Here is a 27566-nt window from a genome sequence, read left to right on the forward strand (position 1 = left end):
GCCGGAGCCTAGCACAGGTGTCATCACCCCCAACTGGTTGCCAGCCACATTCAAACAAACAGCCGCACTCACAATCACACCCAGGGGCAATTTTAAGACTCCAATTAATGCACATTTTTTGGGATGTGGGAGGAACCCGGAGTGGCCGGAGAAAAATCCACGCAGGCACGGGGAGAACATGCAAACTCCACACAGGCGGGTCCGGGATTAGCTCATTTACCATTTTAGCTAAATTTAAAAACAATTTTAGAAAGCAACACAGAGAGGTTCAATGAAACTCTGCATCTGGTAAAAGTTATCCTGAATGTCTGCAGGCGAGAATGAATGGCAAGGATTATCTTCACGTTCTTTGGCAAAATGCACTCCTCAGTATGAGAAATCTTCGATTTAGGGGAAGGTCTTGGGTCATTTAATGAGATAATGAGCCAAAACAGTTTGTGAAAAATACCCAGGAATGGCTATGAATGAACCTGTGGACTATTCTGGGCTCTGATCTAAATCCTATTGTACACTTGTGGAAGGATTAAATTTGCCATCTGGAGAGGACATAAAAGAATATATTGAATTCAGAAAGCCTTAAAAATAGCACAGAATTTTCAATAAATGTTCATGTACTACTTTTATCAGTTTCAAGTTACTTCAGATTAGGTTTTTTTCAATAGGTTTTTTTTTTATGTCTTTAGGTACTAAAAATATTGTCCACGACTTCAACATTGGTCAGTCTAAAGTATAGTTAAAATGGTTAGATTGGAAAATAAGGTGAAAAAAAAAAATCACAGACACAAAGTTATTGTTACATTTAACATAAATGTATTGTTATGATATGAATGAATGTCAGTTTTCCATCCTTCTCCATGTGCACAATCAATACATTCCCCTGAAAGCAAGGGTCTGGAGGAGCAAAGCTCTTCCTGGTTGCAAGGCATGCTGGGAAAGAAGAGCCCTCGATGAGTCTCCGCTGTCCAGGAATATTGACTGACAAATAAGCACCAATAATATGTAGTGAATATACAAAGTGTACAATATAAATCATGACGGACATTCCCTTGATCCTCAGACTGAAAAAACAACATAGCTTGCAAAAGGCATCATGAAAACAAAGAGTATATCATAATGAAAGCAATTGATTTAAAAAAAAAAAAAAAACACAGCATTTTAGCTTTAAAATGTCAGATTTGTCAATACCAATCCCAAAGAGTCGCAAGAAGAGAGATGCTGATACACTGAAGGTCCTCGGAGACAAAAATCCATACATTGAAATCATTGAATAAATGTTAAAAGCAACATAAGTGGCCGTTTTAACAGCAATTTACATTAAACATTGTATAGATCGTGTTTCTATTATTAGCATTTCGATAGGCATCAAATAGAGTTTCGTATCCTAAAATGCCAAGATACATGAAGGCAGATAACGTGCAGCCCGATAAATGCATCGGTGAAACATGAGATGATGAAGGCATTGTATTGCATTTGACGGAAAACCACAAACAATAAAATGGCCACCAAAGGTTTTGATATACCTATCGAAATTCCATAAATTTGTATCCTGCAAACAATGTGAAAACAGACGACCTCCCCCCATGAGCCACTCATCTACAGTAGGTCAGTGTGTATACGTCACAATTTATTGAAATAATTTTCAGGTGCCAACGGTCTCTTTTCACTAAACACCCAGTCCGTATGAGCCCCAACAAGGACCTACTGGGGCGATGGATGAGCGTCAGAACCTGGGGTCGTGGGAGAAATGGTTACTTCAAGGCATCAGGGGGTGGGGTCGGGGGTTTGAGGGTCTGTTCGGACAGTAAAATTGTTGCATTGGGATTAGAATGACAACCGTGAACTCTCAGCCCTTCTTCATTCCACCAGACTATGAATAGCAACCAACACTTATGATCATACTCAGATACCCTCTTCAAGTACATTCTTTTCCATGAAGAGCACCAAAAGGAACAGTTTTCTACACTGTCAATCTTCTGTCCCCTCGTCCCTAATCTCCACTGTCCCGCATTTTAAATCTGCATTCCTATGGTGGTGTATATTTTCCAACTCAAAAGCGGTCCTGGATCTCAGTAAGATTGACCCCTCAAGGCACAGCTGTACGAACGAAAGTTCTGTAGCTTGAATTCTTTCAAATGAATGGTCCAGCTCACCAAAGAACAACAAGATAACTACAGGAGGAAGCAGTATTCTTTTTTTCGAACAACACTTGGGCAGGTCTTGAGTGGTGTAAACTAAAACAATGAAGGCGCCAGAAGACACAAAGGTTGTGAACAATTAAAGGTCATTTCAAACCACTGTGGCGATCACTTTCCCACACCCCAACCCCCCATCATCCCACAATAAAATGGGCAATTGAGTCCCTCTCCGACATTAAACTGTCGAACTCCGTATAACAGACTCCAAGGCACTATACGGGCTAAACTTTTCATGATAAAAGTGTCCGCGTGTGTGAATACATCACAGTGTAATGTTGCTTTAGAACTTTCGTTTGTGTGTGGTATGCTTGTTACAGATATTGATGTAATGTATATCAGTGTTCTGGATCTAATTGTTGTTCAAAAAGGTGGTATTTATTTACAATTATATTGCCTGTGGCCAGCACATAAAGCTACTGAGTCTCCACCAGCAGCTCCAATATTCACTCTCAGCTGCTCAGTGATAAAAAAAAAAAAAAAACTTTCACTATAAAAACATGTGTCAATTTACAATAAATATACTTTACGTGAATACAAATCTGTTCAATTACATGATTTCATAAGGAACTCACCAGTTATTAGTTTGTAAAACCAATAGCCAAAATGTCAATGACATTTTTCAAATTACCCTAAAAACAAAACTTTGCTCACATTCTCTCATATAGTCTGTAGTTGAAAAAAAAATGTGAATGAGAAAATGATTGTACTTTAAATGTATTTGTTTGAGAAAATTAGTTTGTTTCGGTGCACCGACTGTAACAGGATACAAATTCTGCACTTGGTGGCATCAGTGGGTGTGTTGGTCATCTTGCTCACACAGCGACTCCTTTAAGAAGGGACTGAAGGACGAGCGCACGGTGCGACCTCGCAGAGGCTGCTGCACGCGGAAGTTGTTCACCATGCTCCTCTGGACCTCCTCCTCGGCTGAGGTGAACAGAAGGCTCCGGAAGACAGCCAGCTTGGAAGGGTACAGAATAAAGACATTTCAAACACTAAACAGAACTAAACATGTCAATTGGGTTCGAAAGCAAATTTCACTTTAGCAGGCATCAAAATCTTGAGACTGCATCAACCTAACCTAACCCATCTAAATGTCATCTAAATACTTACCACATGGGAAGTTAAAAAAAAAAAAATCCTCCCCGATCTGCTCGTAAAGTTTTCAGGATCACCAAAATAGTGGAACACCGATGAACAACTGAGATATCAATTGCAGTCAAAAATTGACAACTCCTCGTCCCAACAAGGAGCTTGATAACCAGAACGCTTTAAAGAGGTGCTGAACCAGATGTCTAGATTGCAGAAAATGATCTGGAATGTCTTCCAGAGGTTGTAGATGACTTTGATATTTCATAGAGCAACCCACTCAATGCAACCAATTTTATCCAACTTAAACAATAGCAGACACTGAGAAAGCCTCTGGAACATCTAGGACAGGGGTGCTCAGTGCGTCGATCGCGGGACGGCGTGCCAAAAAAAAAAAAAGTTAGCTAATGTTCCCTTTAAACTTCACGCGTGCGCCATTCTGCACTGCTTATGCAGTCTCTTTGCAGATAGTCTGCATTGTGTGCAAGAAAAAAAAAATCCAATGCAAATTCAAAGTATAACATACTGCTATTCAGTTTGTAGCATTTTGCAGTGTGATTCAATGAGTGAGGGATGACTGGTCGTTACATCCAATGGCACAATTCACATGCCTACTGAAGCGTAATGAAGAGTAACCCACTGGTTTCTTTAGGCACCACACGGAACTTTCTCTCACAACGACCTACCGCTGCTCCGCCACACACTGTTTCCTACTTTACCTTACCACCCCCCCCCCTCCCGCTCTCTTAAAGACGTACACTCATAATTACAAATGTTACAGTACTTAGGCAACCCATCAGCAAGCAAAGACAAGCTAGACATGGTGCTTATGTTTACATTTGATATTAATGGAGAAAGTTAAAAAAGAAATTCTGTTGTTTTAAGAGGGAATGACTGGTGGAGTATGTGAATAATCGAAGAAAAAGTTGTTAAACTGGACGAGATTTTCTCTATTCCGAGTGGGAAAGGTCTGGTCTAAAGCCAAAGTAGAAAGTGCAGAATGAGATGGTGTGTAATTTTAAAATTCCACCTTGGCACAACCTGATCCAGGATGAAAGCACAGACAATACAGTGCACAAAAACATAATTCTGCATTTTAAATATAGGAGGCAACATAACATTAACCTTAAAATGGTTTGGGAGCATAATCAACATCATCATCATCATCATCATCATCATCAACCCCCCCACCCCACACACACACACAAATATATAGATCTTGAGGTAATGAAATCTGGGCACCCCTGATCTAGGATGTATGGAATCACACGGCGCATATTGGACCTCCGCAGGGTCTTCTGTACCAATTTCAAATGTCAGATGGAAAACAATAAACTGACATTCAAGAGAATGATAAGAGTGAGAAAAGGAATTGCGATGTCAGCATTACTTTTCAACGTCGTTATCAACTGGGGATGTGCCGTACAACACAAGACAAAACAAGACGTATACCACCATTTCCCAGCATTAAAAGACCTTGATTTTGCTGATGACCTCGCACTCACGCACTCGCCAACACATGCAAGAAAAAAACATCACATCCCAGCTCCTTTGCACAGCAAGTTGGACTGAAAATAAATAAGAACAAAACTGAAGTCATGGCACCAAACAATCCATGTGGACAAACAACAGTTGATTGTACCTATCTTGGGAGGACAGTAAGTCATGGTGAGTCACATTGACATTAAAAAAAAAAAAGACTCAACAAGGAGAGGGATGCATACAGATTGCTGAACATTTAAATTTTTAGAAATATTAAACCAATACAAAAAAGTTACATTAGAAGTGCATTCAATCATTTCTCCTGTATGACAGCAAGGGACATCAACCAAGTGGCAGTCTTCCACACAAGACGACTGAGTATTAACTGAGTCTTTTTTGTTGTCCCAACAAAATAACTTTACAACTCCAATGAAGTCACCAGGGACGCTATAAAAACTTTTTTTCTTTCATCTGGAAGCCTGCATGCTCTGTGGTGTGATGCTGCCTCTTACAGGTCAGTTTTGGTACCACAGGAGACGTTTTTTTTTCCATGAAAATCTGTACTGTTAATCTCTGATCGTATTCCTCTGTGTACCGACCTCCGCCTGTTTTCTGACCAACCCCGTAAGCCTGACTCCTTTGACACTTCTGCCTTCCTTGATCGATCTCCCGTGTGCCGACTCCTGCCTGCCCGCTGACCTGCCCTCTACGCCCGACGTCCCAACCACCGCTGCTGCACCTGACTGCCTGCCCGATACCCGACCTACTAATAATAAACGTTTTTCACGAATTACCTCTGCGTCTCCCATGTCCTCCTACATTTGAGTCCTACCTCCGTTCCGATGGGTCGTGACAATTAATCAGTAGGAACGTTAGAATGGTGCTGCACCCTGAGTTGATTTTAGGCGCTGTTCCACATACCTGATCATGGCTAACTTCGATGGGCTGCTTCATGACGATCCAGGTGACAGACTCAGTCAGGGGAGGTGTTGTAAGAGAGCCGTGGTACGTCCAGTAATCCTCCGTGTTGTTCGGCAATAGACAGCCAGCGTCAAATTTTGTAAATTCCATCACACTTCCCTGCAGTCATTACACAGAGCCCACAAATGTCTTATCTTTTTCTGCTTGAAAGTACAAATAATGTTATTCAGTGTTAATATGCACCTAGAAAATCTAAATTGTCCAGACTGTTGTGGGTAATGTACAGTATGGTATGATTAAGTAGCTGAATTATACACGCCTAACAGGTGATATTTTTAGAAATAGGATAACAATTAAGTATTATATAGTCTTGCATTATCAAATATACATTATTTAACGATGACATTTGAATATTTCATTATACATGCAGCATTTAATTGTTGCTTATTATTAGTCATAAAGGGGTTGGGATCAGAGCAGGTCAGTCATCTTGTAATGATTCAAGTATCCATGTGACCTGCTGCACATATACTGTAGCTGTTGCCAGAAGTTGACATCCAATGCGCAAAAACACATGTCATGTTTTTGTTTCATTATCTCAAGTCAAAGCATACTGAAGTTCTCCTGTTTCAGGTCAGTCATGATCAGAAAAACAATTCAATTTTGTTAAATGCCACAATGTTGTTTGTTTCTATGTTCCCTACGATTGGCTGGCATCCAGTTCAAGGTGTACTCTGCCTCCTGCCCGTTGACAGTGGGGATTGGCTCCGGCACTCCCGCGACCCTCGTGAAGATAAGCGGCTCAGAAAATGGATGGATGGATGGATGTGGATAGGGAGATAATATATATGAGCCTCTGAGGGAAACCATAACTATAATGTGGCCCGCGACAAAACTGAGCTTGAAACCCCTGCAGTAGACTCTCAAAGCACTTGATGAGGTATACCCATGCAATCTATTGGGCCCCCTTTAAGAGCAGTATCATAAATTCTGTCATGACGAAGATCCATCCATCCATCCATTTTCTGAGTCGCTTATCCTCAAAGGGTCGCGGGAGTGCCGGAGCCAATCCCTCCTGTCAACGGGCAGGAGGCAGGGTACACCCTGAGCTGGTTGCCAGGCAATCACAGGGGACATAGAAACAAACAACCATTTGCACTCACAATTGCACCGAGGGGCAATTTAGAGTGCCCAATTAATGTTGCATGTTTTTGGGATGTGGGAGGAAACCGGAGTGCCCGGAGAAAACTTACGCAGGCACGGGGAGAACATGCAAACGCCACACAGGCAGGGAGTTAAACCCCAGTCCTCAGAATACCAAAGCCAATGTTCTAACCATTTTCTCCACCCTGCCACCCCATTTAACAAAGTATTTAAAAAAAATATATACATTTGCTTTGACATTGTCATGGAGGTATTCATTTGGCAAAAAGTCCTTGTGTGCGTGCACGTGTGTAATATTGGACTTACCTTGTGTCTGATGGCAGGGAGAGCGTCTACCAGTTTTTGCAGGCCCTCGTGTCTCTTCCCCACCTGCACCAGTGTAGAGTTGTTCGGATTAGGGATGTGCATGATAGACCACTAGATCAGTCTATGTGGTTCATAATTTATATCTACCATTTCCTTGATTTTTCTCTTTTCTTTTTGTTTGGTCATGTTGTGTAGAGCAACATAATACAGCAATAGAGGGAGAATTTGGCAGCAATTAGGAGGGATTATTTCAGGCCTGAATGCTTTGCTACCCCTGAGGAAAATATTCACTGGAAACGCCATCCGAAATGACCATACTGTTGTAAGAATGCATAAGAGTATTAATAAACAATTGACCCTAAATTTACCAGATCATCAATAAGGAACTTTTGTTTGCATGCATGTTGCATTTGGATAGTATCCTTGCTGCTATAAAATGTAGTACTGTACACTTCACTTGAAGAACACACACTAGACAAACAACTTTTCACACTCACATTCATATCCAGGGTAGGTTTTGAGTTTTCAGTATGACCACTACATACAGTTTGAGGAAACTAGATGCTGATTGTGTTCTCTGAATATTTTGCAACTCTGTGTGCACGCATGCCTGTGTGTTACCTTGAGAAAAACTCCAATGACACCGAGGCCATTGTCCTCCATCACTGCCTCCTCAAACAGACTGTACTTATCCGAGTTCCAGTGGACCAAGTGAAGCTGAGAACACAAACGGTACAACTGTCAACGAGTCGCTTATATGTAGGTGCAAAAGGAAATAAATTTAAACTCCTCTCTGACTCTGCCTTGCTACTTCCTCTCTGATTCCTATACAGTACAGTACTTTCACCCGCTTGTCATTTTTTTCCAGATGGGGGGTTGCCAGCACTGAAAACTGAAAAAAAAATGGGGGGGGGGGGGTCACGGTGGATCAGCTAGTTGAGCATTGGCCTCACAGTACTGAGGTGCGGGGTTCAATCCTGGACCTGCCTGTGCGGACTTTGCATGTTTTCCCATGCCTGCGTGGGTTTTCTCCGGGGACTCCGGTTTCCTCCCACATCCCAAAAACATGCAACATTAATTGGACACTCTAAATTGCCCCATGGTGTGATTGTGAGCGCAACTGTTGTCTGTTTCCATGCGTCCTGCGATTGGCTGGCAACCAAATCAGGGTGTACCCCGCCTCCTGCCTGTTGACAGCTGGGATTGGCTCCAGCATTACCCATGACACTTGTGAGGATAAGGGGATAAGAAAATGGATTGATGGAAAAAAGCAAAAGGCTGTTTAATCTCTAAAAAGTTGGCGCCCCCAAAAAACTTTGAAAACCACTGGACAAAGTGGTTGTTTCAAGTGTTTAGTAAAGGTATGTACAGGGATATCCCAAAAAAGTTACTTGGAAATATATGTCCACCAACTATCCATCCATCCCTTTTCCACCACTTTTCCGGGGCAGGTCACGAGGGCAATAGCTTCAGGGAGGATTCCCCGACTTCCCTTCACTTCATCCAGTTATTCCAGAGGGATCCCGAGACATTCTCAGGCCAGCGGAGAGATATAGCCTCTCCAGCGTGTCCTGGGTCACCAGGAAGGCACCTCATCTGGCTCCTCTCAATGCGGAGGATGGCTGAACTTCTCACCCTATCTCTAAGGGAGGCCCCGGACACCCTGCGAAGGAAACTCTTTTCGGCCCCTTGTAATTTGGGATCTTGATCTTTCTGTCACAACCCACAGCTTGTGACCATAGGTGAGGGTAGGAATATAGATCGACTGATAAATTGAGAGCTTCGCCTTTCTACTTAGCTCCCTCTTTACCACGCCGATACAAAGTCCAAATCACTGCAAACGCTGGACCGATCCGTCTGTGGATCTCCCGTGCCATTCTTCCCTGACTCGTGAACAAGACCCCAAGATAATTGAAATCCTCCACTTGGGGTAGGATCTCACCCCCAACTAGCCCCAACAAAACTGAGCAGTTACAGCAAAGATATTTAATGTAAGAGCTGTTTCAAAAAGTCTGCCTTTAAAACATTGACACTGTCAGAGAGCTACTGTATTATTCCCAGTGGCGTACAGTGTATACTGCATCATATTTAGAGCTGTTGCTAGTATTTTTTACTCTCATTTGACTAACTAGGGTACCTAAAATACTGTACTAATTATTTAAAAAATAAAGTAAAATCTTGATACAAATACTAAGTAGGAATTGGGTTGTGTAAATCCAATTTAACAACTATTACAGGTTAAAAGCAGACATCAAAATTTTTCCAATCCATGTAAAGATTGACACTGACAATAAAAGGGGCTTAACCTTGGAGTTTCTCAAAATGATTGACAATCTTCCTGGAAGCTGTGTTGAAAGGTCCTATTGTACGAGCACATGTTTTATTGTTTTTTTTTTATTACGGTTGTAAATCTCAATTGATTTCCCATATGGATAACTAGTGATGAATTACATCAATGGCACTACTGTTTCTATATAAAACATTTTAAAACAGCTGCTCGTTATTCGATGTAACTGGAACTTTCGCCTCCACAAGGGCACATTAATGCAAAGGAGTGACGGGAACTGTGACGTGAACGCATTACCAGCATCGGCAATTAGGGCTTGGCAGAAGATGCAATGAAAGACTCACCCATAACAAGAAGAAAATTGTGGCAGAGGACGTACACTTGCTGTACCGGTTAAGCAAGTAGCAGAGAAGACTCATTCAAACGTTGACAAAATAAAATATTAAGTCATAAACAACACTTCGTGTCACTGTATTAGACAGTAGTATTGCATGACATGATGACGTGTTTGTCATTAGCATGCTAAATTAACTGTCAGGGTTGCATGTCCTGAAAAAGTAGTGTTCCCAGGAATTTTTTTTTTCCGACAAAAAACTGCCTGCCAAGACACTGATGGAAACAATGAGATCAACCCAGAATTATTTGGGTTATCAAAAACAAAAGCAATGAGCGGATTGACACTGAAAATGAGTGGAATTGTGGAGGTAAGAGATTATTGTGAGCATCTCCAACCTTATTGTGCATAGAATTGTAAACTACTTTCATATAATAACAACCGTTCATTAAAATGCCAAAGGTAAGATGAAATATAGCTAAATGAATGTGTATTACAGTGATTTTGGCATCCATAAATCAATTTTCTATACCGCTGGTCCTATTTACAGCCATGAGGTGGGGGGCTGAAGTCTTTCCCATCAGACTTGGAACAAGAGGCAGAGTACATTTTAAACTGGTCACCAGGGCACAGAAAGACCAAAAACCATGCACAGTTTTCACATTTATTCCTATGGACAATTTTGACTATTCAACTAACCGAAAATGCCTTTCTTTGAATGTGGGCGGATGCAAACTCCACCCAGAAAGGTTTGAGCCAAGATTCAAACTCAGAAGCCCTCGACTCTGAGGTAGCTGTGCGCAACGATACTGTAATAATGCTGCCATAATCATGCTATTTTGTGTACTGAATATTATTTAAGTAATATCCACAAAATGTATTCACTCATTGTGTGCCTCATATGCCTTAGAAAACTCTTTAAAAAAAAAACATCTAGGAAAAAAAAGGGAATTACCGTAATTTCTTGTGTATAACGGGCTCCTGTGTATCATATGCAACCCTAAAGTTGACTTAAAAATTTTATAAAACCCTTCTACCTGTGTACACTGGATTTTCAAATTGCATAATTTTGCCTCTACCCATATGATCAAAACATGAAGTATTATCTGCATTTTGTTGTTTTTGTCAAATAATTTTTCCGAGGTTAAGTGGTTTCTTTGAACACATAATATTTTAGATTCACTTTCTCTTAGTTTGATGTTCACAGCACTACTTTTATTCAGTAAAGGAGAAAATACCCAGTTGTGCTCATATTTTGATTAAAAAGGCAGAATTTGTAATATTGGTACAATTCCTTAAAGAAAGCATGAAGGGCCAGGGGAAACATTTATTTTATTTTAATGGGATTTAAATTACACTGCCAAGCATTTCAGAAAAATTATTATCAGATAAAACATGACCATATATCAATTAATGATGGTTGTCGTTTACTCTAAAGTCATATTTAGAAAAAAGATTTCACAAATCCTGACAGGGTATGTAAACTTACAAGCAGAAACTTACATATTATGCAGCCAAATGTACCTGCCTCATATTGGAATAAAAGTTTTCATTCATTCATCCTTTTTCATAACCTCTAGGTGGCAGTGCCATATGGGAATGATGCGTATTGCTTTCACATTACCTCTAGATAGTGGCATGCAATTATAAAATGGAAAGTTTTTTTAATTTTCCCCTGTACCCATGGATAATGCACACCATTGACTTTGACATTTTTCAGGGGAGAAAAATTGTGCATCATACAAAAAAAAATACAGTAATGTTTTCCTTGTTTATAGATATTCTAGCAGTTGAATTCCCTAAAGTTAGGATTTTATTTCCAATATTTGTACCGCTCATGAAAATACATTTTATACTTCTTCAGACACAACCACTAAGTGGAGCTGACTTTTAAGGTGAGCATAAAAAGTGATAGTCTCACCTGACCAAATAATTATTACAGCCAGAATCAGTATGTAGGTTTTTTTTTTTCATGCTCTGACACCCAAGCAGAGGACTAATAAGTGAAAGATTGTACAGTATAAAGATTGTAATATACCTCTGCAGGAAATAACCTCCTGTCCACGGTGTGCTCTGACCCCCAGGCGTTACTCTCACCCCAGTGGAAGTGGAACTGGCAGAGCCGAAATTTGTCTTGCAAAGGGCCCCCTTTCAAAGCTGTGGAAGCCAATGAAAGGAGATATTGTTGCTATGTTGACGTTCATAAACAAATTTAACAATTCTAGTAAGAGAAAAGACAAAATGATCATTTCACAGTTACTGTTATGTAACTGTCAAAACAGAAAATGGTGTAACAGAGAGTTGGGGCAGATGAGTATGTTGTACATAAACTAATAGTGGCCGACAAATATCCAGAAAATATTTTGTTGAGAGGTGTCGGTGAACTACACATCATTTCATTGTAACTGCAGCCCTTGATCCACTGCTATACATGTACTTCATCTTCAACTTTGCCCAAGGGCACCTCAACAAAAGCCAGAATCTGGACTAGTTTATTTTTCTCCAACAACTGCTGTAGTTGCAGTACTGTACATCAAAGTATCATATGTCCCTTTAAAACAGGGGTCTCAAACTGGCGCCAAGGGGGCAATTTGTGGTCAATGAGATGCTATTTTGTGACCCCCACATTAATATGAAAGTTTAATGTTTGTGCAGCCCTCGAGTTTTTTTTTAATGAGTGGCACGTTTACAGTTTTGTGCGCGGAGCTGACAAACCTACCAATCACGTTGGGGTATATACCTCTCGGGGTGTGACATCGATCGGGCTTGATACAAGCTGAGAAACATTTTTCGGTGAGTCAAATTTACTGCAGCATTGCCAAGGAGAGTTTTATTAGTATTTTCGCACTTACAGTGGTTATACCAGTGTCCTTGTTTATCTTATTTTGTGTTAAAAAAAAAACAAGAAATACATTTGAGAAAATTTGATTTTTAAAAATGTATTTCTAATTTAAATTCCGCCGGCGTTCATGTGCATCTGTGGCCCAGCCTCAGCCAGATTCTGCCTCCAGTGGCCCCAAGGCAAATTGAGTTTGAAACCCTCCTCTACAACATCCATCCATCCATTTTCTGAGCCACTTACCCTCACAAGGGTTGTGGGAGTGCTGGAAACTATTCCGGCTATCATCGGGCACCCTGAACTGGTTGCCAGGAAATTGCATGGCACATGGAGACAGACAACAGTCACCCTCTTACTCCCACTTGGGGGTAATTTAGTGTATCCAATTAATGCATGTTTTTGGGATATGGGAGGAACCCGGAAGGCCTGGAAAAAATCCACGCAGGGACGGGGAGAACATGCAAACTCTACACAGGCGGTGTTCAAATCCCGGACCTTAGAACTGTGAGGCCAATGCTCCAACCCGTTGGACCACTGTGCCTGCCCCTCAAAAACACAAAATTGTCAAATAATTGAAAATACGGTACTTGTGCTATAATTTACAGATCACAAAACAAAACTGCTGCTTCGAAATTGGGCAATAAGTAACATTTTTAAGCAGAGGATTGTTAAAATGGCCAGAGTGCTGAGCTGACAGCCTCACGTTTGACCTTTGCTTCTTTAAACGTTTTCCAATATTATTCAATAAATAGACGACTCTTGGTTTGACGTAAAATCATAATTGTTGAAAGTTTGAAGAGGGGTCAAAATTGCAAGACATAAAAAGCACTAAAAATAGTCCCTGTCTACTCATTTGACCTTGAACTACCCTAGTTGGTGTCATATATCACACATACTTGATTTATTTTTCGCACCTGTCCCAACCAGGTATAAATTGAATTCAAGAGTTGGCTCAGTAATTATGCATTTTAGAAAGCTAATAATGGTCAGCTTTGATTGTTCTATTATGGTTATCCAAATGGTCATAATGTTGTGAATAAAGCTGTTTTAAGTCTCTTCAATAGAGTAATTTTATTTTACCTTTAAAATGTGGTGTTCTAGCAACAACTTTAAAATGTGTTGTTCCAGCAACATTCTAAAATTAACACACAAAGACTCCAAACATGACCTAAATCAGAGTAATCCTTCTTAAAAAAAAAAAGAAAGAAAGAAAGAAAGAAAAAAAAAAAGAAAGAAAATAAAAAGTAAGAGTACAGTACAACCAATATACACAAAGTAGCAAAAGCAATCTGTAACAGGACTTAACAGTAATTTTTATTGAGTGACCCAGTCATTATTCTTGTACTCTAAAAATGTGACGTGGACAGAGTCACAGTCACATGACAGTCACCAGATCCACATGGTGGTTTTATCTGTGGTTGCTTAGTGTAACATTATGTTGATTACTGACTTAACAACAGGGTGCTCTTTAAGAGAGGCAGACAAAGGAGAGCATCCTTTGTATTTCTTCTGAATTAAAAGAAAACTTTGCTCTCAATCATGTATAGTCCTGCTGTGATAACGGCAAAGAGCATTCAGTCATAGCTGAGCTGTTTTATTTGAGAACACAAACACGTACGGATATGGAAAAAAATAAAGAGGAAACATTTAATTGTAACACACGATCACTTACTTGACTTGTCCGTAGTGTCATCATATTCAACCAGGAAAGAGTATCCATTATTCCAGATTTGCTGGCATGTTGTTGGGTCATAGTTAGCGATCAAAGGTTTCAGTTGGGAATCAAAGACGGTCTTGCGGACAACAATATCAATCGGAGACTGGCGATCACCTCCTGGAATTGCGAGTGGTCCCTGCCACATGGGATGCACTGGATAAGGGAGGAGGGGGTTGGGAGAAAAGACAAAGGTCAATATATATAGTATTGAACCTCTAAGTCTATGGAAATACATGAGGCAGAGGAAACCTACTTTTCAAATTGTATTCGGCGGCTTCCTGCATTGCTAAGCAGCAGTCCATTTTAAAATAAAATGAAGTGTCACTCTGAAAAGTGACTCAGTAATGGTAAAAATCAACTCGCTTTTCAGGCTGCCAGAAGAAGTGAATGCAAAAGCAGCTGCTGAGTAGATCTACTTCCTCCTAGGGAGTCATGCATTTCTTCCTTAAAGGTAAGGAGTAAATAAGAGCGAAGTGGGCTGGCTGTACAGAAAGTAACCTGCGGAATGTCCTGGCACGCCCCCAACTTCCCTCCATAGGGAGGGAATCAGACCAGGACCCCTGCCAGGGTCAAAAAACTTTCTTGGGCAAAAGTCTGAACCGGAGGACCTGACTAATTACACGAAACTCGGCTTTCTCTCCCAGCTTTCATCTGACTGTATCTTCTCCTGAAAGTCAAAGAAAAAAAGTGCACTTGTTTGTTCAAGAGGGTTGCATTTTTGGATAAAGTCTCTCTCACTGCCTTAAGCACGACAGAGGAAACAATCACTCTAGTGTAGCTGTCAAAGACTCCAACACAACTGCTGATTGTCTTGATCTGCAATCATGCAGCACAAGGCTTAAGGTTTCCCCTGTGAGCAAAGCTGAACAGGTCTGACTGGGAAATGACCTTCATCTCTTTAAGCCCTTTAGTGACTAGTCCTGGGAGCACTTGTCTCCCTAATTCTGTTATTGCAATGTGCAAATTATGTGCTTTCAAAGCTTTTCACGCTCAGTCAGCCACTTGGAGTCTGTTCCTACCTGAATCACAGACAACTGAACAACAATAACAATGTTAAAACTTAATCAACTCCAGAATATAGCGCCAAAAACCTAAAAATGCACTGGATCCCGAATATCTGGCGGCTACGACAGTCAAACCGAGTGACTGAAAACCACTCAGTGAGCAAATACAAGGGCAAGAACAAGACGGAACCTTTGTACTTATTGAGTAGGCGTGGCTGTGTCTGTTGATCATTCTTTTGAACTGTCCGATTTGTTGTCCCCAAAAAAATAAACATGCACACATGAAAGTGATCTAAAATAAATGCCATATTGATATGACCTGCTCTTGATTTTGTCTTTGCTGGGTGGATATAAATGTAGCAAATCTTCATCCAAACAAAAGCCAATAGATGTGAGGCCCAAACTTCCTGGTGTAGTCTTGAACAAAGCCATCTCTTGGTGTACTGCACATAGTTTTTGTGCTTGCCTCACTGTATTGATAAATTAAAATCTAAATTAATTTGTACAGAATTTTTTTTTTTACTGACGTATGGTTTTCTATATCTTCCTTTCTAGCTTGATCAACATGCTTTTAAACAATGACTAACATTTATTGTATTGAATGCAGGTAGCTACTCCTACTGGCCCAAATGGTAATTACAGGAGGCAAGTGAATTGTCCATCGCAGGCCAGTGAGCGTGAGAAGCCAGGAGAGAATACAAAAGACACTCAGATGCACAGCTATCCAGGAGAAGCAAATGATTTAAGTCCAACATATAGTCATTTAAACAGTATTGTCTCATAGTGTATTGATTAGAACATTTGGCTCACACTTCTGACATTGGAGTTTCTGCGAGTGTGCCATCTTCCTCCCACATCCCCAAAACATACATTCGGTTGTACAATGCAACTGTTAATGTGATTGGCCCGTGCCTCCTTTGACTACTCTGGATGTGACCCTTGGAAGAAAACATTTGAGCACCACTGATTCAGAGTTAAATCAGTTTTTGTAATGTGGAAGAAAGGAGGAGAACATGTATCAGCTTTTTGCAGTATATCAGTAAATCCATCCAAACATCCATTTTCAGAGCCTCTTATCCTCACAAGGGTCGTGGGAGGGCTGGAGCCCATGCCAACTATCTTCGGGCAGGAGCCAGGGTACACCCCCAACTGGTTCCCAGCCAATCACAAGGTACATACAAACGAAGAACCATTCACACTCACATTCACACCTACAAGCAATTTGGAGTCCTCAATTAACCTCCCACACAGGAAACTGGAGAAAACACATGCAGGAAATGGGGAGAACATGCAAACTCTACACAGGTGGAGCCAGGATTTGAATCCCGGTGCTCAAAACTGTAAACCAGCGGCTCTAACTAATGGTCCACCGTGCTGCCTAAACCAGTATTTTGTGGCTAAATGTCTGTAAAACCTGTCCTTATTAGGGTTGTGAGTGACCTGGAGCTGATCCCAGCTGACTTTTAGGCAAGTGGCAGGGGTGGAGCCGACATCAGGACATGTACTGAATGTGCTATATCCACAGCTATGGACAATTTAGAGCAGGAGTGTCAAACTGGTATTAACAGTGGACTAAAATTAAAAATTGGGACAAATTAATAGTCCAAACTCATTGTTGATTGAAAACTGACTGTGATTGTTTAGGTTTTCTTTCACTCGACCTGTGTTGCACACATTAAAACTTATTACATGAAAGGGTTAGGGTAACCCTAACTGAATCCAGAATATTCAAACATTCATATTCTAAAGACAAACCTGCCCCTTTATTATCATCAACCAGGGCAGCATGGTAACTGAAACAGAAAAGGAGGGATGGATGGATGGATGGATGGATGGATGGAGTATCCGTGGTGCATGTGCTATATACTGGCAGGCCAGCTCTAATACACATTACATATAGTCTCGGGGGTTGAAAATAATTCATACGTGGGCCTCAGATTGATATACCCGTATATTATTTACAATCTACCAATGACGTAGAATTAAAAACTAGACTCCGCACAGACCCCTTTCATATGGTAATTCGGCTTCAACATCCGGGCAGAGCAGAACATTGCTTTGGATACTATTTAATAACCTTACAATTGTACATTGCGAAACATAGTATTGAAATAGGTTATGGTTTTTTTGACGTCAATATGGTTAATTTTTGTTGCGCTGTTAGCTGTCAAAACCGTGCAGGCGGTTGCAAAGAAGTAACTTTTGACCAGTGTGTTTCAGTTTAACCTTCATAATGAATTATTATAATTATGAATGTGGAAAATATATCATTACAATATTATGAAGGCCTGTACCTCCTAATACATATGCATGTGTTAATGTATCTTTTAAACCATCCTGGGGATGCTGTAAATGTTTAGATTATATTCATGTCTCTTGGGATCCAAAATATCCCAAGTATATAGATTTATCGCAACGTTTTCCATAACAATGTGTGGATTGTTTATCATGATTTTTGCCCTGACCGAAAGTCATAGCCTGTTGACCATGGCGGAACCAATGTTGTATGCAGAGTGCGCAGTCTAGTTTTTATTCTACGTCATTGTAATCTACACTTAACCTTCACGTTTTGTAATGTGGCAGAAAACTGGAGTACCAACAGAAAAAAAAAAAAAACATGCAAACCCCAGAAAGGAAGGCCCATGGTTTCGTACCTCAAACCTCAGAAATGCTGTCCCGCTACCACACTGTGCAGCAAAATGTTAAAAAAAATAGTAAAATTAAACAATATATGTTCTGCATGCACACATGGGAGGTGTACTCATGCATAATTTGCCAATGAGTCAGACACCTTGAATGAGAATTTAGATAGTAGTGGATGGTTGACACAAAAGAGCACGAAAAACAGGTTATGGGTGTGGCGAAAAAGTTGCAGTCCCCTCTCAAAGAGGAGATTGCAAAATTCGAGTCAGTGTTTCTCACGTGCCCCGGACACATGCTCAATGTGATGCAGTGTTCACAGGAAGTGCCGTATGCATACTTGTATGCCATGCAAATTCTGTAGGCTACTGTGTCATTGGTCGTCAAGCTTCAGTCAGGTTCTGTTTCTCCCAGTGCGACACACGTGATGGTGAGAAAATGCAACGCTTGTTGAAGTGGTGCGTTTAAAAAACAAACACTGGCTTTCTGGATCGTAAACAGATAAGGGGATTAAATGCACAGGCTCGTGTGAATGTTCCATATGAAGATATCGGGGATATCAACACAAATTGCAAATCTGTGTTGTCGGTGGGGTTCAAATGGCAAGAAAAGTCTTACGCGAGATTTCCGATACCCGCCGTGCTCGTTTCCAACATCAACAATACTGCGGACTGACAGCTACGTAATCCAAAATGTCACACACTTACGCACAATTCGCGAACGTCGCCGTGTTTTGCAAGAGCTGGTACTAACTTTGCGACAGCACAAATCTGCTGGAGCACGCCGTCAGGTTGCATTCGCGGACTGGGGTGAGCCACTGACTCGTGCCGGAGCGTCTGAAGAGCCGTCGGTGAAGCTGAGATGCCAGAGGTCGAATTACTGATGGCAAAGTCACCATCTTGATACGGTCCCGGGTTTCCTCCTTCGAGACAGTCGGCTAACAAAAAGCTCCCCCGGTAGCGTGGAGGTTCACCCGGCGATACAGCTGCCCACCGTGTTGTTCAACTAGCCCAAAGTTCAAACTTAGCTGTCAGTTCGACACGAAGCTGCTGTAGTACTGACGCCGTGGTGTCTGCTTCCGTCAGTGAGGCGGAGACAGGCCAGTTTCGCCGTCACGGGCTGTCAAAAAAAACACATGGTGGAAAAACAACCGCCGTCGCTAAGACGCTGCGGTGTCCATTTATTGGCTTGAAATTCCTTGAAAGCCAACAGATAAGGACAGTCGATGAGACAGAACCCCAGCCCCCCCATCCCAACGTGTGCCGACTATACGAACAGAAAGGGGACGGACTCAGATACCCACCAATCAGCGACGACCACCGAGGGGCGGTAGTGTCAACAATGGTGATGACTGCATGCGTCAATGGGTTACATTCACATGATCAGATATTTAACTGTTGTCCTGCACTAGTACTGTACTGTAGTGCACAGAAAAGGAAAGGAGTGGAATCATAAAATAAATGAATGTAACCCAGAATTTCGTTTAGGGTAACTCGTGCACCACCTCTACGTATCAACAGTATGCGTTTTCTTCTGGGAAAAAAGCCCTCTGGAGGGAGTACCAAATATGACACAGAGCGAAGTGGGCTGGCTGTACAGAAAGTAACCTAATATAATAGCCAGTGGACCCTCACATATTCGCGATTCGGCATGGGAGAACAGGCGGGGCTGGAATTTGGACCCCAATTCTCAAAACTGTGAAGCCAACAATCTAACCAGATGCACCACCGTGCATCCATTTCCTCACCCACTTCTTAAATTTACTGGCATAGATTCCTCTTAATGAGAAGGGGGGGAAAATCAGAGGCCACAGCTTTGTGGAAGCTCCCCCCTAAGCCGTTGGGTCAAGCTGAAAGGAGAAGGGTATAATGAAGCATTAGATTTCAGTGTTGTGTGGGGCAGCAGTACTACACCCTGTGAGGGAAGGTCAGCAAAATATTGCATATTGGACCCAGCTGGACAAGTGAAGTGGGGTGGGAGTCCATCCCATCCGTCCATTTTCTTTGCCGCTTATCCTCACAAGGGTCGTGGGGAGTGCTGGAGCCTACCCCAGCTGTCAAAGGGTAGGAGGCAGGGTACACCCTGAACTGGTTGCCAGATAATCGCAGAGCACATGGAGACAAACAACAGTCGCACACACAATCACGCCTAGGGGCAATTTAGAGCGTCCAATTAATGTTTTTGGGATGTGGGAGGAAATCAGAGTGCCCATAGAAAACCCACGCAGCCACAGGGAGAACATGCAAACTCTACACAGGCGGGGCCAGGATCGAACCCGGGTCCTCAGAACTGTGAGGCCAACGCTTTACCAGCTGCTCCACCGTTTGGTGGGAGTGACTATATAAATTTCTAATCATCTATAGAAACAGTCCGCACGTGAGGGGATACCCAGGAAGATCTCATAATATCAGGGTTATTTATAGCAATGGGTGAGTGGTTTTACATCAGGCCAAAAGACCCGGGAGTTCATCCCTGCTGACACAGGCTAGTGGATTGAGACCATCTCGCATGCACAATGAACATTAGAAGTGCTGTGCCTGCACTGTGGAGGGATTGAGGACCCCACCCACCCAAATGAGTTGTGAGGTCAGGGCCAGGAGCCCACCCTAGATCGGCCTGGTGGACAGGATACCACCCACACCGAGGGACGGTGCCCCAAAACCATCAACAGGAGGAGGCGGCAGGGGTCCAGCGCCACCCCTGCACCATTGACTGCTGATTGGCTTTTACCTACTGTCCCTCACCCAAGAATAACAATTTAAGCTTACAGAGCCTTGTAGTTCATTGCCCCCAAACAATGAAACACACTTTGACATGAGCTATTTTTAAATACAACTTAAAAAACACATCTATATCGGCATGCATACCTTTTTTGAAATTATTTTTTTCTTCTTGTATTGAATGTATTTACAGGATGTTTCAAAAATTACTATATACTTTTTTTCTTTTTCATTTCAGGTATCATTCGGACAGATGTCAGGTCATCAGTATTTGATAACTTGGGCTTTGGGGTTTTCGGCAGCATAAAATTCCCTTGCATAGCACACCAATCAAAGGAGTGACGGAAAATTGCTGTTTGGCAGTCCCCCCCCGACCCCCCAATGGAGTTCACCGTCACACTGCTTCAACACATAGTACAACTCGTGCTGTCCAAGGCAAGTTTCTCAAAACAGGATCTGTTCTTGACAAACCACATAGCGGAAGGCCTCCCACTACTAGTACTGATGAAAATACCCAACACTTTGTTTTTTGTTGATGGTGCACTCCAGTGGCGCCTTTCCCTGGGATTGCGCAAACGCCTGCTCTAGGAGTTTAGTATTTTCTTCCGTAGTTTTAGTAGCAGGCCTTCCACGTCATGGCACAACTGAATAAGTACACCAGCTGCATACTAGTTTCTAGGGGTCTCTCCATGTTATAGTGAGTATGGATAGTATTTAGACCCTCTTAAATCTTACACTCTGTTATATTACCGCCATTTGCTAAAATCATTTATGTTAATTTTATCCTCATTAATGTACCACGCAGCACCTCGTATTGATTGAAAACTGAATTGTTGACATTTTTGCAAATAAAATATCACATTGCCACAAGTATTCATGTCCATCTCTTCTGCTAATCCTTGAGATGGTTCGACAGCTTTACTGGAGCTCAGCTGTGTTTGATTATACCGATTATAGGAAAGCCATACCCCTGTCTATATAAAACCTTACAGATCACAATGCATGTCAGAGAAATGAGAATCATGAGGTCAAAGGAACTGCCTGAAGAGCTTAGAGACAGTGTTGTGGCAAGTAACAGATATGGGCAAAAAAAAAAAAAACCTCATCTGCACTTAAGGTTCCTAATAACACAGTGGCCTCCATAATCCATAATTGGAAGACATTTTGGATGACCTGAACACTTCCTGGAGATGACTGCTGGGCCAAGCTGAGCAATCAGGGGTAAGAGCCTTGGTGAGAGATGTATAGAAGAACCCAAAGTCATTGTGTCTGAGCTCCAGAGATGCAGTGCGGCGATGGGAGCAACTTCTAGAAAGTCAACTATCACTGCAGCCCACCACCAATCGAGCCATTATGCCAGAGCGGCCTGACCGAATCCTCTCTTCAATGGAAGACACGAATGACTCCAAGATGGTGAGAAATATGATTTTCTGATAAGACCAAGCTAGAACGTTTTGGCCTTAATTCTAAGCAGTATGTGTGGTGAAATCAAAGCACTGCTCATCACCTGTCCACTGCAATCCTAATAGTGAAGCATAGTAGTGGCTGCATCATGCTGTTGGGGTGCTTTTTATCTGCATGGACTGGATGACTGGTGCCAATTGAAGGAAAGATGAATGTGGTCAAGTACAGGGATATCCTGGATGAAAACCTTCTCCAGAATGCACAGGACCTCAGACTGGGCATAAGGTTTATCTTCCATAAGGACAATGACCCTAAGCATATAGCTAAAATATTGAAAGCGTGGCTTCAGAGGAACTCCATGATTGTTCTTGAATAGCCTAGCCAGAGCCCTGACTTAAACCAAATTGCCCATTTCTGGAAAAAGCTGAAAATGTTGTTCACCATCATTCACCTTCCAACCTGAGAGAACTGGAGGATCTCCACATTCCGGTATGAAAAAAACTTGTTGCATCAATCCCCAAAAGACTCATTGCTGCATTGATGCAAACGTGCTTCTACTAAATACTGAGCAGCAAAGTGTCTGGATCCTTTTGGCTGTAATGAATTTTTCTTTTTTGATAAATCTTCAAAAATGTCAACTTGTTTTTCTGTCAACTTGGGGTGCTGTGTGTACATTGAAGGGGTAAAAATAAATTTTGCAAGCAGTTGGAATATAACGGAAAATTTTAAGGGGGTCTAAATACTTTCTCTAGTCACTTATACAATATGCTGTATGCTGGTGTACCCTGGTGCTGATGTGTTTCCAGCCATACTGCTCATGCACGTGAATAAAATCAGAAGCTGCTCAAACCGAACTGTAGTTGTGGACAGAAAACTTGGTTTCATTGCAGCAATGTTGCACCAAGTGGTGCACCATGGGAAAGGGAGTCTTTACAAAAATTGCAAAGGCTAAATTATCAAATGATGAGGGCAGTATGATAATTAAAAAACATTTTTTTTACTATGCATCTATATATGCTCATTTTGTATTTTAAGCTTTGTGGTAAGTGCTACATGGTTTATTCTTTTGTCTATGACTCAAAATGTATTGGTCAACAAGATCAGTAAGGTCGTTGGGCAAAAACCTTTCTTTAATCCATTAGTGTAAATAATTATTGGACTACCATAAATACGCACAAAACAGATTTTGGTGATGTTAGCAGACCTAACTGGGAAAACTTTAACATGCGAAACCTTTTAAAAATCTCTGCAGCTGATGGACTAATGGATAGGTTTCCAATTACACCATCTTGTGTGTTGTAGAGGTCAGAGAACACAGGTGATAGGTGAAGGATGAAGTTTTTTTCCATCATTAATTTATCCGATTGGTGTAACGACTGTGGTGACATCATTGAAAACCTAGCTGTTGACAGCCAAGGCAGCAGTTAATACTGAACACTTTCAACCAGGACATAAATCATCTGCTAAAAATACATTTTCCACAGATATTTAAAACAATGAGACATTGTCCTACTCAACATTATTCTTTGAGTCGATCCACACAAAAAAAGTAAGTCTGCTTGTCTTGTCCATGTTTATTGGTCCAAAGGGCTTTGAAGGCCTTTAAACGTGACAATGAAGTGTCATTTTTCAAAATATAGGTCAGACTACTCATCTGCAATGCTTTAGAGCAAATGGAATTTAACATCATGATCTGAACAAATTTTAATATTTTAACCTTTTGAACAAGTTTGACTTTTTGACAACCAGATTCCATGTAGCACCAGAGGCCATACTCAGACCCCAGTGGTAACTCTAACACACTGTTGGTAATATTTCAGTTGTTAGATTACCAAAGACCTGTCAGCCTTGTGGATGATATCAGTTTCACTGCAGCTGAACAAAATTAAAAGGACAGAAGAGGTAGCGCACGTCGCCTAATGGCACCAACTGCTTAAGTGCTTCTTGGTGCCGTGGCAACGGAGGCCAGATTTGATGCTGATCTTTTAGCTCCGGAAATGAACAGCACCAAGAAGCAGGTAACCGCCAGTCTTTTTTTCCATCCATCAAATCATTTAAATATTACAAAGAAAATGATTTGGTTCAAACTGTTTTTCTTTTGTATACACTGTACTGACAAAGCACAAAACCCCTGACTTGAATACCATTAAACATCTTAAAAATACAAAAAGCACTTCTTTTTTTTTTTTTAATAGCATCAACAGATTTGTTTCATAGTTACTAGAAATTACCAAAGAAAAAGATGAATATTTTAAAATGCTGACTGTATTTACAGAATCTGACAATAGTAGAAGTATGAAAACTGGCTGGGGGAAGGACAAAAAAAATACAAGCCATGAATTACAAGCCATGAATTGTTCTTCCAAAAGGTGTTTAAGTCTACCGTCTGTGTTTTAACAAAAATTGGCAATATTTCAAAGAGTTTGTGATCCTCCAGGAAACTAGAGGTATTTAGTCCAAAGCGATGATGTCATCATTGTCATCTTCAGTGACAACTGCTGCACTTGACTTATGTGTCCGCGGACGCTTGGTAGAGGTCTCGCCAATTTCTCCATCTGAAAGCTTCCTCTTGGTGGTGCTTGTGACTGTTGCAGAGCTGGACGACGCCTCCGCATCGTCATCAGAGTCCACAACCATTAGGTCATCATCATCTGCCGGGACTGAAAGGTGGATTACATGAGTATTAGCATGACAAAGACAAAAATGGAAAAGAAACCATCATTCATTCATTTTAATTTTGGGTTATCTTCAAACCACTTTATTTGGAAGACCCATTTGCACCCAAGTTTTAGCTTCCTGGCTGATTTCTTGAGACCTTCCCTTAAGATCTCCATGTAATGTTCTTTCTTCATGATGCCATCTATTTTATGAAGAGCTTCAGTTACTGCTGCAACAAAACAGGCCCACAACATAATGCTGCCACTTCCATGCTTCACAGTTGGTATGGAATTCTCTGGTCTACAAAGCTCCCCCCTTTTTTTCCCTCCACATGTCACGGTCAATATGGACAAACAGCTCCACATTAGTTTCATCAGGACATGTCTCTAAAAGTCGAGATCTTTGTCCTGTTGTCTTTTTACAAACTGTAATTCATCTTGTGTTTCTTTAGGAGTAATGGCTTTATTATCAGTGAATGGGGATTCAGCCCATGTTGGCACAAGACTCGTTCCACTATGGATAATGACACTTTCTTACCAGCTACATCTAGCATCTTTACAAAGTTTTTAGGATTTGTTCTGGGGCTGATTCACATATTTTGAACTAAAATACGTTCATCTCTTGGACACAGAGCAAGTTTCCTTCCTGAGCAGTGTGTTTACTCAACATTCCCATCATGTTAATACTTGCGTATAAATATATATATTTGATTTTTCATATATTTTACAAAAACAACAATAACAGTAAAACAAAAAAACTAAAACCCCCTAAAAAAAGACAGTATGCACAGACTAAAAAAAAATAAGTCACACAAATCACAAATAATTCACATTTTTTTCAAAAACTCTTCTAAGGGTCTCCATATGTCCTCAAATTCCTGAGCTCTTCGTCTCATGATATACGTGAGTCTTTCCAGTGCAACACAAGATGCCATTTCCAACATCCATACTTTTATTAAAGGAATCTCAACTTTTTTCCAAAATAATGCAATTGTTCTCCTGGCCAGCAGGAGACCAAAATCTATAAGCGTGGTCTTCTTTTTATTAACAGCAAAATCCTTGGGATATATACCTAAGAGACACAGTGTTGCGCAATGAGGAACCTGAATTCCAACCATTATAGAAATTGTCTGAACAATAGATTTCCAATAATCTTTGCCTTTCCAACAATCCCATAAACCAGGGGTCGGGAACCTTTTTGACTCAGAGAGCCATAAAAGCACAATTTTTGGAAATTTGTTTCAGTGAGAGCCATATAATATATTTTAAGACTGAATTCAATTAAATGTGAGCATAAGAAGAGTCTTCATTTATTCTTCTAAATAATGTTATAATACTCACCATTAATGCGACTTCTGGTGCTGCATGGATTTGCTGATGATTTTGTAGTCTGCTTGGTACTTAGTGAGGTTAAGCTTCACGCAGGCATTGAGGCTTTCATCTGTTAAACGTGATCGTAGGTTGGACTTGATGTTTTTGAGATGTGAAAATGACTGCTCACATGAAGACGTCGATCCAAACATTGTCAATACAGCAATACAAACACGCCCCAGTGTATGGTATGTGACTGGAAGCGCGTTCCAGGTTTTGAGAATCAGATCGTCTTCGGGTTGAAGTTTATTCATTTCTGTCCACATGTGCTTCCTCGGCTACTCCGCTTTCTGTCGTGCAATTCTTTCTAAGTCTTCATTCAGTGACTTGAACTTATTCACCCACATCTCTGAGGCCTTCAGGTCAGCCACTTCTTCAAAATCTGTCAGGAAGACATCAGGAATGCAACTCAGGTCGGCTGTGTTCAGTGAACACTCGTTTGGATGGGTGGTGAACTTAAAAAGACCGGAGTGCTCACGAAATTCTCCAAAGCACGCTTTGAACGACCAGAGGAGACTGGATGTGAGGCCAGCTAGCTGGTGGAGATCAAAGTTTTGAGTGGGCTCATTTGCTGTGCATGCATCTGTAAACTCTCTCAGTTTTTCAAAATGTAGTAAGCGACCTGTTTCAAGATCCTTGATGAAGAGCTCCAGCTTGTTTTCAAAAACAAACACAGCATGTTGAAGGGATAGCACTGTATTTCCAACGCCTTGCATTTTCACGTTGAGCTGATTCAGATGTTCGGTAATATCCACGAGATAGTAGAACTTGAGGAGCCACTCAGTTTTCGCTAGCTCAGGATGCTCGATGCCTTTCATTTCAAGGAAAGTCCGGATTTCTTTCAGGCAAGCCGCAAAACAGCTTAGCACCTTCCCGCTTGACAACCAGCGCACATTGCTGTGCAAAAGCAGACCGTGAAAGTTATTTCCAACTTCATCCAGTAGTGCAGCGATCATTTAAGGCTCGGGCAACAATAAAGTTGATCACATGAATGACCGGCGACATCACTTTGCCAAGCTGCCCTTCACACATCTGAGCACAAAGTGCCTCCTGATGTAGAATGCAATGGAAACTTAGGATGGGTCTTTTTTGATGTTCAAGGAGAAGTCCTACAAATCCTTGGTTTTTCCCCACCATACACGGAGCACCATCAGTACACACTGAGAGAAGTTTATCCATAGACAGTTTTTTTTTTCATGAGCGAACTCCATGACAGATTTGAATAAATCCTCACCTCTTGTAGACCCTTTTATTGGCAGAACAGCCAGACTTTCTTTGCGCAGTGTGTCACCAGCAGCATATCTTGCAATCACAATGAACTGCGCCAAATGAGTTACGTCTGTGGACTCATCCAAAGGCAGGGAAAAAAAAAGGCGCTGTATTTATGTCCTTCACTTGAGTTTCTTCCACTTGGTTTGCCATGATGATGGTAGGATCAT

At 41.3% G+C, this 27566-nt stretch overlaps 2 protein-coding genes across 6 annotated transcripts in view; both read right to left on the bottom strand.

Moving 5' to 3' along the window:
• Positions 1 to 798: 798 nt before the first annotated feature.
• On the bottom strand, positions 799 to 19259 carry ca5a (carbonic anhydrase Va). Of its 3 annotated transcripts, none has more exons than XM_061823149.1 (7): positions 18729 to 19259; positions 14287 to 14484; positions 11814 to 11932; positions 7776 to 7871; positions 7155 to 7217; positions 5685 to 5843; positions 799 to 3153 (listed from the first exon to the last, which is right to left on the bottom strand). In XM_061823149.1, exons 1-7 carry the CDS (start codon positions 18871 to 18873, stop codon positions 2983 to 2985), a joined length of 951 nt encoding a protein of 316 aa, XP_061679133.1. In that variant the 5' UTR covers positions 18874 to 19259; the 3' UTR covers positions 799 to 2982. The 3 variants fall into 3 exon arrangements, with proteins under 3 accessions (XP_061679133.1, XP_061679135.1, XP_061679134.1); XM_061823151.1 differs by having other exon boundaries at positions 18683 to 18820; XM_061823150.1 differs by lacking the exon at positions 18729 to 19259 and adding an exon at positions 14585 to 14791.
• Positions 19260 to 23474: 4215 nt separating this feature from the next.
• uba2 (ubiquitin-like modifier activating enzyme 2) overlaps positions 23475 to 27566 on the bottom strand; it is a 28479-nt gene continuing 24387 nt past the window's right edge. For 2 of the 3 annotated variants that reach the window (XM_061822415.1, XM_061822416.1), the window contains exon 17: positions 23475 to 24759. In XM_061822415.1, coding sequence (XP_061678399.1) covers positions 24551 to 24759 — 209 coding nt within the window. In that variant the 3' untranslated portion in view covers positions 23475 to 24550. The remainder of the gene's footprint in view (positions 24760 to 27566) is intronic. The other variant, XM_061822414.1, reaches the window with a different exon arrangement.

The sequence above is a fragment of the Syngnathoides biaculeatus genome, chromosome 6 (assembly GCF_019802595.1).
Source record: "Syngnathoides biaculeatus isolate LvHL_M chromosome 6, ASM1980259v1, whole genome shotgun sequence".
In the NCBI taxonomy this organism is placed as follows: Eukaryota; Metazoa; Chordata; class Actinopteri; order Syngnathiformes; family Syngnathidae; genus Syngnathoides; species Syngnathoides biaculeatus.